This window comes from Pantherophis guttatus, chromosome 2 (genome assembly GCF_059756535.1).
Source record: "Pantherophis guttatus breed Tessera chromosome 2, ASM5975653v1, whole genome shotgun sequence".
Lineage (NCBI taxonomy): Eukaryota > Metazoa > Chordata > Lepidosauria > Squamata > Colubridae > Pantherophis > Pantherophis guttatus.
The window spans coordinates 79433697-79446002 of record NC_142064.1 but is presented as its reverse complement, the minus strand read 5'-3'; the positions used below and the strand labels follow the sequence as shown (position 1 = coordinate 79446002).

At 38.6% G+C, this 12306-nt stretch overlaps 1 protein-coding gene across 3 annotated transcripts in view; it reads left to right on the top strand.

Annotated features, from left to right (window-relative positions):
* The window catches only part of MLLT3 (MLLT3 super elongation complex subunit), a 121560-nt gene that overhangs the window by 90948 nt on the left and 18306 nt on the right, over positions 1-12306 (top strand). For all 3 annotated transcript variants that reach the window (XM_034410515.3, XM_087886308.1, XM_034410516.3), the window contains exon 7: positions 8258-8336. In XM_034410515.3, coding sequence (XP_034266406.1) covers positions 8258-8336 — 79 coding nt within the window. The remainder of the gene's footprint in view (positions 1-8257; positions 8337-12306) is intronic.

Sequence of the window (12306 nt, the reverse complement as noted above, 5' to 3'; positions counted from 1 at the left end):
TAGAGTATAGTAGGAACAGAAATGATAAACCTCTCAATATCAGTTCCAGGGGAACATACTGTAAATATAATAATACTTGTAATCATTGTTCTATTTATGAATTTTAGGCATCTACTGGACTAGATGATTGCTTGATTTGAATAAGCATTTTACACTCTTTCTTCCATAATTTGCTTCAATATTTGCTAACACAATTATTTTCCAACTGTGTTTCTGTATAAGTGAATCAAAGCATTGCTTGTAACTGATTTTTGAAGGAGCATTTGGTGATTTGAGGTATAGAAAAAATAAGTTATTGTTGTATTTCTTTGAATGCTTTTGGACTGAGAATTTCATAAGAAATTTGAAGTATTCCTGGGTGGCAAAATTTTCTGTCTATGGAATAGAATATTTGATCTCAAAAGAAATATTAAAAATATAAAATGCATACTTAGATAAAAATAGATGTGATTTTGTGCTACTCATAAAACTGTAGATTATACTAATAGGTTACAGATTAATAATAAACTAATACTTCACAGCTAAAACTGTGAAGATACCTTATTTCCTTTTTGGAGATATTTCCCTTGTTTTTTCTTGAATAATTTCTAATATTATTGTGCTTGTATTGAGTTCAGTGACCATATAAATTTTCTTAAATAAAATAAATACCATTTTATTTGTTTATTATTTATTTATTAAGCTTATATGCCATGTTTATCTTGAATTTAAGACTAATTTTCCAAAATAGGAGAATAGATACAACTTTTTTTGAAAGTCCAACATTTATTTTAAACCGGGACCGGAAGACCCGTTTTTTTGCTCTTCCCAGGCTCCAGAGGCTTTCTAGAAGCCTGGGGAGGGCGAACACGGCCCTCCCCCACTTCCCTGGAGGCCCTCCAGAGGCCAGAAACGGCCCGTTTCCCGACTTCCAGAAGTCGGCAAACGAGCCGTTTCTGGCCTCCGGGGAGGGGGGAGGCTGTTTTCATCCTCCCCAGGCTCCTAGAAAGCCTCTGGAGCCTGGGGAGAGCAAAAAACAGGCCTTCCAGTCCCCCAGAAGTCAGCAAATGGGTTGTTTCTGGCCTCCGGGGGGTGGGGATGGCTGTTTTTGCTCTCCCCAGGCTCCTAGATAGCCTCTGGAGCCTGGGGAGAGCGAAAAACAGGCCTTCCCCACCTCCCTGGAGGCCCTCCGGAGGCCGGAAACAGTCTGTTTCCTGACTTCTGGTGAGCCTGGAAGGCCCGAAAATCAGCTGGCTGGCATACGCATGTGCCCACCGATATGGCTCCATGTGCCACCTGCGGCTTTAGGGCATTCTTCAGAAAAGAAGAGAAAATTATTCACTCAACAATACATTTAAATTTATGACTCAAACATACTTCATTTAATATTGAAATTTTAACTTTGATGAATAAACCAAACCTATAGTTTAATTTTCTAAAATGGTAAGAACATTTCTTTTGATCAGGAAATCAGTGTTTTACTACACATTGGACTTTATATACGGTAGTTAAGACTTTCTAATGTGAGTGCTTCTCTGTTGCCTTCTCTGAATCATGTCTATTTTCTCCATATTCATATTAGAAATAACTGCAAAACAAGAAGGGGGAAAAATGAAAAAAATTATCTGCTTGCAAAGTTATCTAATTATCTACCCTTGGGAAATATTTCTCCTTCTATAACTCTACTTAACACATACATTAGGATCTAATTCATTGATCCTTTTAATATAGAATCCAAAGTACATATCAAAGGTCCACATATTTTTGCTGATAATTTGGAGTAAGGTCCATCTTATATGTATAGGAGATTTTGCACAGAGATCACGTTCCATCAAATCAAAATAAAAAGTATTTTGTGTGAGGCAAGTGAGAAACACATGAATCTCCATGTATGTACAAAATGTTGAAATTGCTTGCTTTTTTCAGTCCCAGCTGTGAGAACTACAGATGTCATTTGTTTGAGAGGAACAGATGCTAACTCTACTCCCTCCCCCTTCCTTTGGCACCCTCAGAAAAAGAGAGATGTTCCATTAGCTTGCCTCACAATCTTTTTGATTGTGAAGCAAGCCTTTAAAAAGCTGTAAATCTGCTTTCTCATTACAAAGGGCAACAATAGATTGATTTATGGTAGATGAACAACTGTTGAGCTTATGTAAGCACAATGCATGAAACTGCAACTTAGCACTGAATTTAATAGAGGCCACATACTACTATTGCGCTATTTGGGGGGGGGGACTTTGAATGTAATTAATTGGAGGATTTATGGCTAGAAATATACTATTTGTATTTCTTCGTTATGTTGAACTAAAATTGTTCATTCAATAGATCATTCAATGTAACTGGAAGCTACAGCCACCCTGTAGAAAACTGGTTGCAATACAGAACAAGGTGAGCATTGGAGACCAATTTTCAGTTGGCCAGAGATAATCAAACCACAAACTCGTCTCCTTTCATTTTACTATAACCTAAATGGAAGTCTTAAGATTTAAAAACAGATTATTTGTAGCAACTTCACTCTTTCTACTTCTCTTGATAATCCTACAATAGTCATTGTGGTTGCCTCCTTCTGATAAGTATGAGTAATAGATATCACCCTGTTTATTTATTCGTTCGTTCGTTCATTTCTTCTGTCAATTTGTATAACCGCCCAACTCAGTCAATGACTCGGTATGGTTTACAATTATAATTTTTGTTTTGTGGCTTTCTGATGGAGGTATCAGGAACCTCTCAAGAAAGACCAGCCTACAGGAACCCTGGCAGCAGGGGTGAAATGCTCCCGGTTCAGACCGGATCACCCAATCCGGTAGCGATGGCAGCGGGTGGTTCGGAGAACCGGTAGCAAAAATCCCTGCCCCCCCATGCCCAGCTGAGCCGCCCGATCATCAGAGGCTTTTTAAAAAAATGTTAAAAGCATTTTTTCTACAACCTCTTCAGCCGAAAAAATGCTTTTAAAAGTAAAAAAAAAAGCCTCTGATGATCACGCAGCTCAGCTGGGATTGTCAGAGGCTTTTAAAAGCATTTTTTTTTACAACCTCTTCGGCCAAAGAGGTTGTAGAAAAAATATTTTTAAAAGAAAAAAAGCTTCTGACGATCAGGCAACTCAGCTGGGATCATCAGAGGCTTTTAAAAACATTTTTTTTACAACCTCTTCAGCCGAAGAAATTGTAGAAAAATGGTTTTAAAAGTTAAAAAAAAAAGTTGGCCACACCCACTCAGTCACATTACCCACCACCACCACCAAGCCACACCCACAGAACTGGTAGTAACAAATTTTACATTTCACCACTGCCTGGCAGCCTTTTCTACCTCACTTTCCTCAACAAGATTAAACTATTTCTTGGAAACTCTATTGATGGCCATACCAGTGAAAGAAAGAAAAATCATGTCCATGAATCAAGTTTTATTTCTTTATTGATTTTGAACCAATAATAAATACCTTATTTTTTTGTTAAACATTCCTTGCCCGTTAGTTCATTTTGCTGCAGAAATAAAATCACTCATTTATTACATTATTTTCATTTAATTGCTGGAGGAGAGTTGTAACGTATTCAAGCAATACATATGAGGTGGCGTCTTTTAAACAGAAAATAAGGATTGTGTGATTGTGGCTGATTGCAGCAGTGCTGAAATGAGAGAAAATCCCCCAAATTTCATTTCCTTGGGAGTAATGGGCCCCTAACTTCTGTGAGTTACCCTTTTAAGTTCAGGTACCTTTATTGAAAAAAACTTACTCTATGGTGAAGTGTATCAAGTGTACGGGTTAAAGACACAAAAGTTTTAGTAGTATACAGATGAGTAAAGTTGGTGTGTTCTCATGGAATGAAGAATATGTACATGGAAGTAAAGGAATAGATGTAATTGAAAGAGCTAAAATGGATGTCAAAAATATGAATTGATGTCATCTAAAAGTTTGTTGTTGCTAGTCGTGTCCAACATTCCTCCAGGCCTTCCCATCCTCTACCATCCTCTGGAGTCCATTTAAGCTCACGCCTACTGCTTCGGTGACCCGCCTCATTCTCTGTCGTCCCTTTCTTCTTTTGCTCTCAATCTTTCCCAGCATTAGGCTCTTCTCCAGTGAGATCTTCCTTCTTATTAGGTGGCCAAAGTATATGAGTTTCATCTTCAGGATCTGGCCTTCTAAAGAGCAGTCAGGGTTGATCTCCTCTAGGACTGACCAGTTTGATCACCTTGCAGTCCAAGGGACTTGCAGGAGTCTTCTCCAGCACTATAGTTCAAAGGCCTCAATCTTTTGGCGCTCAGCCTTTCTTATGGTCCAACTTTCACAGCCATACATTGCAACTGGGAAAATCATAGCCTTGACTATACGCACTTTCGTTGGCAGGGTGATGTCTCTGCTTTTTAGTATGCTGTCTAGATTTGCCATAGCTTTCCTCCCCAGGAGCAAGCGTCTTTTAATTTCTTGGCTGCAGTCCCCATCTGCGGTGATCTTGGAGCCCAGAAAAATAAAATCTGTCACTACCTCCATTTCTTCCCCATCTATTTGCCAGGAATTGAGAGGGCCGGATGCCATGATCTTAGTTTTCTTAATGTTGAGTTTCAAGCCAACTTTTGCACTCTCCTTCTTCACCTGCATCAAGAGGCTCTTCAGTTCCTCTTCACTTTCTGCCATTAGAGTGGTATCATCTGCATATCTGAGGTTGTTGATATTTTTCCCGGCAATCTTAATTCCAACTTTTGATTCATCTAGCCCTGCCTTTCTCATGATGTGCTCTGTATATAAGTTAAATAGGCAGGGCGACAGTATACAGTCTTGCCGGACTCCTTTCCCAATTTTGAACCAATCTAAAAGTTATATATGTATAAAAGGAATTCATAGATTGCTGATAAGTGTGTATTGTGCCCTAGTGATTTACGATAATGGAAGAACCAGGGATGCATTTTGGACAAATGGATGTGATCTGGGAGAAAAAAATAACTATTAGGTAACATTTATTTACTAGACTTATATGAGCAGCATGGTAGCCTAGTGGTGGAGCTCTTGCCTCACAATCAGGAGGCTGTGAGTTCAATGCTAGGTAGCAGCAATATTTCTCTCTCTGGGAGCAATGACTAATTGCTGCAAACTCCATGTAGGTGTCAGGAAGGGCATCCGGCTAGTAAATACTGACCCCAGAGATGAGGAAAGCCCTCAATCCAGTGGTGAAATCCTACTGGTTCAGCGAAGAACCTGTAGTAAAAATAAGTTACCGGTTGGTCTGAACTGGTATTTCCGATGATCAGCTGTGCCAGGCGAATTATTTTTGCTAGGAAGCAGGAAATCCTGCTTTCTAGCAAATCTAAATTGTGCGGCAGAGCTGTTCCCCCCTCGCTGTTCTACTTACCTTCAAACAGCTCCTTTTTCCATGCAAAGCGCGTGTTTGGTGCGCACTGCACATGTTCATGCATGCAGTGTATGGTGTGTATTGTGCATGCGCGCGCAACATGCACCTGGCACAAACTGCATGCACGTGTGCAGCACGTGTCTGGCGTGCACCATGCATGCACGTGCAGCGAACCAGTGGCGACTGGTGGAGAATTTCACCACTGCCTCAATCTCTTGACCTTTTACAAAGGAGTCAAAACTTGACTCTGTGGCCTTGCATGGGGTGGGGGGGACACAGAAGACCCTGCAACCATAAGCCTGGCTAGTGCCTAGAGAGCCACACATACCTGTAATAATTCAACATTAAATGGTCATTTAAGGATTTTTTCCCTTTTGATGTTTAATTGTCATTATTCTATAATTTAAAATTTTAACCGTAGTTTAATTTTTAATTTTTATGTTAATTTTTATACATTTTTTTAAAATTTATCGGTCATATTATATTTTACACTACTCAGAGCCCCTCTTTCAGGGAGATGGATGGTTTAGAAATACAAAATATAAATAAATAAATACTAAGTCCAAGGGAAACAAGTACCAGATCCATCATCTGCATCCATTGATCTCCAGGTTCCAACTTTATTCATATTTTGTTTCTATTCGTTTTTTGAGCAAGCAGGCCCTCCATCTCACAATAACCAACTCCCAAACCTTCTTCCACTCTAACACACAAACAGATATGCCACCCCGCTTTCACATGGGCCAGCAGGGGGTCTGATACCCAGAGAGCTAGTGAGGCAGAGACCTCTACTAACCTACCCTTATTTCTCACTTGAGGGCAGCAGGCAGCTCCAACCAAACATACCCTATACACCACCTGCCACCAACTTATTAAAAAGTCTCTGCCGGTCCTGATTTTTGCAGTCTGCATGCCATCGTACAAGATAGCCATTAAACATGTCTGCCCTGAGATCTCCAGCACAATGCCAGTCCTGTCCCAACTTAGTTCACGTAGAAAAGAGAGAAGAGCTGCCTAAGTGGGGAATGTACCACATGGCCGACTAAGTGGCAGCTGAAGAACCAGCTCCCACTCCTATCACCGCTGGTCACCTGGCCATCAAAATTCTCAGCTTCCCAAAGGATCTCAGCTTCCCAAAGGATCCCAAAGGATCTGCCACTACCACTTTGCACTGCCATCACATGCCAGACCAACTGATCTGTCATGAATAGTTAGTTAAGAGAAGTAATTTGGTAATTCAGGGGGCTTTGGGAGGACCAAGAGAGGCCATAGGAAGGCAGGGTGTTGCGAGCAAATATGTGCTATGGATTGTGATGAGCAAGGGCTGCTGAGGAATAAGTTGAATGCAATTTTGAGTGCCTAAGAAATGTGTGTAGAACAAGAGATAGGTTCAAGAATGAAGGAGTTCTAAATGGATGTGAAAAGGAAAGTGAAAAAGACCAGTAGAAAAGAAGTAAATAAATACATGAAAAAGAAACAAATGGTTTGAGAGGAAAAAGAGGATCAAGAAACTTGGGACTAGATAAAGTTGATGAAATCCTTAGAAGGAGAGGGGAAGGAAGAATTTTAAAGAACAAAAAACAGTGCTTGAATGTGGTAAAAGCAAGCATAGTTTGTAAGCATAGAAAAATATAGAGGCTATAATGAAAGTTTAATTAGACTCATTTTCTTTCTTTTATCTCTTACCTTTATGTTCTTTTACTTGTTACCTCTCTTTTCCTCACTTTCCATTATATGGTTTACTCTGAAAATTAACAGCATGGTGGATTGGTATATATGATTATACACAGTAGAATTGTTTGGTGCTATTATGCTGTCATAGATACCCACGATACAATGCAATGCAATAAATATTCCTACAATATGTAAGAATTATCCTCATATCACCTACTTGGTATGAAACAGTTTTAAATCTGTTTGCTATTTTCATTGTGGTCAGTCAGGTCCTTTACCTTCTCCAATCTTTATTTTCTACCCTGATTAGAAGCAGGCCACCATAAATACACACACAGAGCCTTAACCCTAGCACAATCAGTAAAGATCACAAGGCTGGCATAAAATGTGCTGCAGATTTTTCCTTCTAAAATTCTTCCATGTATTTTAGAAAACCTGACAGCATCATGAGCATTGTTCTTGAGGAACAAAAAATTGCTGCAATTACTTGTTATGAGTCCTACTTCTATCCTGTTTAAGTTAAGCATCTTCATGCACAATCTTTTCAGATTATTATAAAGTTGTTTGACAGCTGTGGGAATAATGTTCTTAATATACAAGCTTAATGAAAATATAGGCCTTTTCCTGTGTCATGGTTTCTCATTCGTTCTATAGTTCCGCCTACAATCATTCTACATTTTTAACAGCTTTCTCCCACTAGGTATTATCGAGATAGGTTAGCTGGATATCTGGAGGATTTTCAGCAAATGTAGCTGGAAGGTCCAATTTATAGGCTGGTATAGCCTTACTAAATCAAATTCACTGATCATTTGATTAAAATGTTAAAACCAAAATTGGACCTATTCACAATTTATTGCTGGACCATTGCATAGGAAATACCTTTGTATACATTTCATGAATGTAGGCATTCATGAAATGAGTTTGCAACTTGTCTTTGCATAGTTCTGTCTTGACTCTTAATGGTATGCCTTTTGCCTTCAAAACCATGAATGGGTTTTGCCTTCAAAACCATGAATGGGTCTTCCACCTAGACTAGAGTATATGGGATGAAAAAGAAAGCTTGCCCACAGTGGATAATATCTTATCCCTTTGTGTAATCACGGGAAAGTGTGTTCTTCCTACCTTCCATTTATTGCAAAGTAAATGTGACCATTTACTGTATCTTTGTATTTTGTTTCTGTTTGTTTTGTTGAGCAAGCAGATGAACTAATTTTGTGTTTTTTTATTTTCTCTTGACTCTGCCACATTCCCTCCTTTCCAAGTCCGAGCAACCCAGCCCCGCAAGTTCAAGTTCCAGCTCTAGCTCCAGTTTCACACCGTCACAGAACAGCCGACAGCAAGGTAACATTAAAAAAATAAAGAGTTGTTGGGGGGTCAAGTGCTTGGGCATGCAGCAAAAAGGATGGCATTTTTATTTTTATTTTTAAAGATGGATTTATTTTTAAAGATGGATTTATTTTTATTTTTAAAGATGGATTGTCATCCTATTAGGGATAGCTCTAAGAACCTTTATCCTCTCATTTTATCCATGCAAAATGGATAAATGAACTGATAATGAATCATAATATAGGTAGTCCTTGACTTAGAGCCATTCATTAGTCACCATTCAAAGTTACAACAACAGTGGAAAAAGTGACTTACGACCAACTCTTGCACTTAGAGGACTATCGTGGCATCCTCATGGTCACATGATCAAAATTTGAGGGCTCAGCAACGGCTACGTAGTTACAACAGTTGTAACATCTGGGGTCATAGGCTCATCATTTGCAATTTTCCCAGCCAGCTTCTGATGAGCTAAGTCTGTGAGGCGAAAGCTGGATTCACATAATGATTATGTGATTCACTTGTCAACTGCAGTAATTCGCTTAACAAAAAAAGGTTGTAAAATCAAGCACACCTCACTTAACCGCCTGGCTTAGCAACAGAAATTCTGATCCCATTTGTGATCGTAAGTCCAGGACTACTTGCAAGAGCTTGATAGCTCAGTAGGGATTTGAATTCCGTTCTCCCCACTCCTAGGCTGATCCTAGCATCATTGCGCTGCGGCAATTCCTACATCATTAAGTTTTACTTGTTAACGTCCGAAGTAGTTAAATTTTACTCAGCGTCATACCTTTCTTCAGAAATCAAACAACTGTATTTCTAGTTACTTTGGATAACTAATCAGGCTATGTCCCAATAGAAGATGGCGGCAGCTTGGCTGCATAAACGCATGACTTTTTGAAATTAAAAAGTACTTTATTTATTTATTTATTTGGTTTATTTGCGGTCCATCTCGTTTCAAAGTGACTTTGGGTGGCTTACAGCATTAAAAGCATTAAAACTATGAAAGATAAATATTTCTAAAACGATAAAAATAGAATTACAATCAAAAATAAAATTATATTAAATGATGGGGAAAGAGGGAGCAGGGGTGGGAGGTGGGATTGCCTGTTAATTTATCAACCACCTCTAGTGTGATACTCCCCTGTTTGGGGCCCCAGGCCATCTGCTCTCCAAGCCCTTGGGGAAGGTCAGAAAGGTGGGAGCCGATCTCACCTCAGGGGATAAGATGTTCCAAAAGGCAAGAACCACAGAATAGAAGGCCTTCTCCTGGACCCTGGCAGCCAAAACTCCTTGATTGACAGGGCCCGCAGGATGCCTCCTCTGCTGGTGCTGGTGGGGGGGGGCAGTCCATTGGGGTGAGGCAGTTCCTCAAGTAACCTGGACCCATGCCATGCAGGGCTTTAAAGGCATGGTGGGTTTCAAAAAAATTTACTACCGGTTCTGTGGGTGTGGTTTGGTGGGCATGGCATGGCATGGCATGGCTTGGTGAGTGTGGCTTGGTGGGCATGGCAGGGGAAGGATACTGTAAAATCTCCATTCCCTCCCCAATCCAGGGGAAGGTTACTGCAAAATCCCCATTTCCTCCCAATCAGCTGGGACTTGGGAGGCAGAAAATAGATGAGGGTGGGGCCAGTCAGAATTTTTACTACCGGTTCTCCAAACTACTCAAAATTTCCGCTACCGGTCTCCAGAACTAGTCAGAACCTGCTGAAACCCACCTCTGTTTAAAGGTAATAACCAACACCTTGAATTGCACCTGGAAGCAAACCGGCAGCCAGTGCAGCTCACGGAGCAGTGGTACAATTGGAATTAAGATGTATTTTGCATGATACATTTCATTTTAAAAAGTAGTCCTTCCAAAGTCTATCAGTCTTAAATTTTGCAGAAATGAATAAACCTAAAAACCTAGAACTTGTAATTTTTTTAAAAAAACTCTTTTTTACAAAAGGGAGCAAATAGATTTTTTAACCTTTTTTGAATTTTGACTTCTCAGTAAGTTAGGATTTAGATGCTGGATGCAAAAACATATTTTTTCATATTTAGATATGCAAAAGCATACTGTAGTTTATATTTAAATAGTTGAAAGTGTTCCCATTGTGTCATTCAAAAAAAAAATTAAGTAAAAATGCTTTTTTTCAGCTCTTTCATCAGTTGATATTTCTAAATTTCTTCAGACATTTTTTTCCTGCAATGATTATATGAAAAGTCTTCCTTTGCCAACTGATTACTGCTTTTCAGGGAATATTAAAAATATATGTAACTTCCATGACAGTATCACAAATGATTGTAGTATTATGTACACAACAATATGAAGCCAGTTTTTTAGCTGTCGTTAGCTGTCTGTCACGTGTATCAACTTCTTCCCGAGAATCTATGATGCCATAATGTATCAGCAGAATATATGTATGGATCCAAGCAGTGTGACCTTTTCTAATTGATAGATGGAAATTTTTTCAACGCACTTTTTTATGCCATAATCTTTCAATTTTTCAAATCTTGATACTTCTCTAATTCTCTGTCTTTTACTCTACTTCCTATTTATTCTGGTATAAACAACAAGCAATTTAAAAAGGGTTGAGTTGGCAGAGGATCGTTATTATGAGGAAAATAGAAGGAGGAAGATATTAAGTACATTCACTGCCAATTTATAGAAGAAACAACCACATGGAGACAAAATAAAACAACCTATTTTTCTTTTAAGCAGAGACACCCTTGGAAATGAATGAAATCAAGATTAAGTTAAGCTGTTAGTACTGTTACTTTTGAAAACTCTTGCTCCATTCATATATTACATTAAGCCACCATTTGTTTTAATCATTATTTATTAAACAACTTTTTGTGGTTTAGCCACAGTGGCTGGATTGACACACTCTGCTAAATAAACACAAAGAACTATGGTTTATTGCAAAGTATAAAATTGGTTAATGACTATGATGCAAGTCCATTAAAATATGGCCTAATTTGGATTACCAGAAACAAGTTCTTTTTTTTTAATTGCAAAAGTTTTACAATTACATTTTCACCCCTTTTCTCCCCCACCCACCCCCCAAACTTCCCAACCTCCCTAACCCTCCCTAACCCTCCCCTCCCCCCAGACTTCCCTATAATATACTCATACTCATAAAGAACCCTAATATAACACTTATATATAAACTTGAACCCCTCCCTCCCCTGTATAATTTTTCTCTTTACCTCATTACATTAAAAAATTTCCAATACATTATTTTCAAATAAAAGCTATTTGATACTTTCTAGTTTGATATTTGTTCTGAACATATTCTATCCACTTTTTCCATTCCCATTCATAAGTCTCTTGTGAACAATCTTTTAAATATGCTGAAATCTTCGCCATCTCTGCAAAACTGGCCATCTTCAAAGTCCATTCCTCGATAGTGGGCAAAGCTTCATTCTTCCAGTATTTACCTATCAACAATCTTGCTGCTGTAATCATATACAATATCAATTTTGTTTCACCCAATGTAAAACCCTTAACTATACCCAATAAAAACAGTTGTGGAGAAAATTGAATTTTTTTCTTCAAAACATTCTGCATGACCCACCAAATTTTTATCCAAAAAGCCTTAACTTTCCTACAGGTCCACCAAACATGATAATACGTAGCATCCAAACATTCACATCTCCAACATTTTGGCTGAACATTAGGGTACATACATGACAACTTTTTGGGATCTAAATGCCATCTATAAAACATTTTGTAGAAATTTTCCCTCAGATTCTGCGACTGTGTAAATTTAACATTCTGAACCCAAATTTTTTCCCATGTTTCCAGCATCACTGGTTCTTCAAAATTCTGTGCCCACTTAATCATACAGTCTTTAACTAATTCGGTTTCTGAATCTCTTTCTAGCAAAACATTATAAAGCCTTTTGATATGCATTGGACCTTTCTCTCTTATATGTCTAACCAATTCTTCCTCATGCAACATAATACCAGTTTTTTGGTCCTCTTTCCATCTCAATTGTAA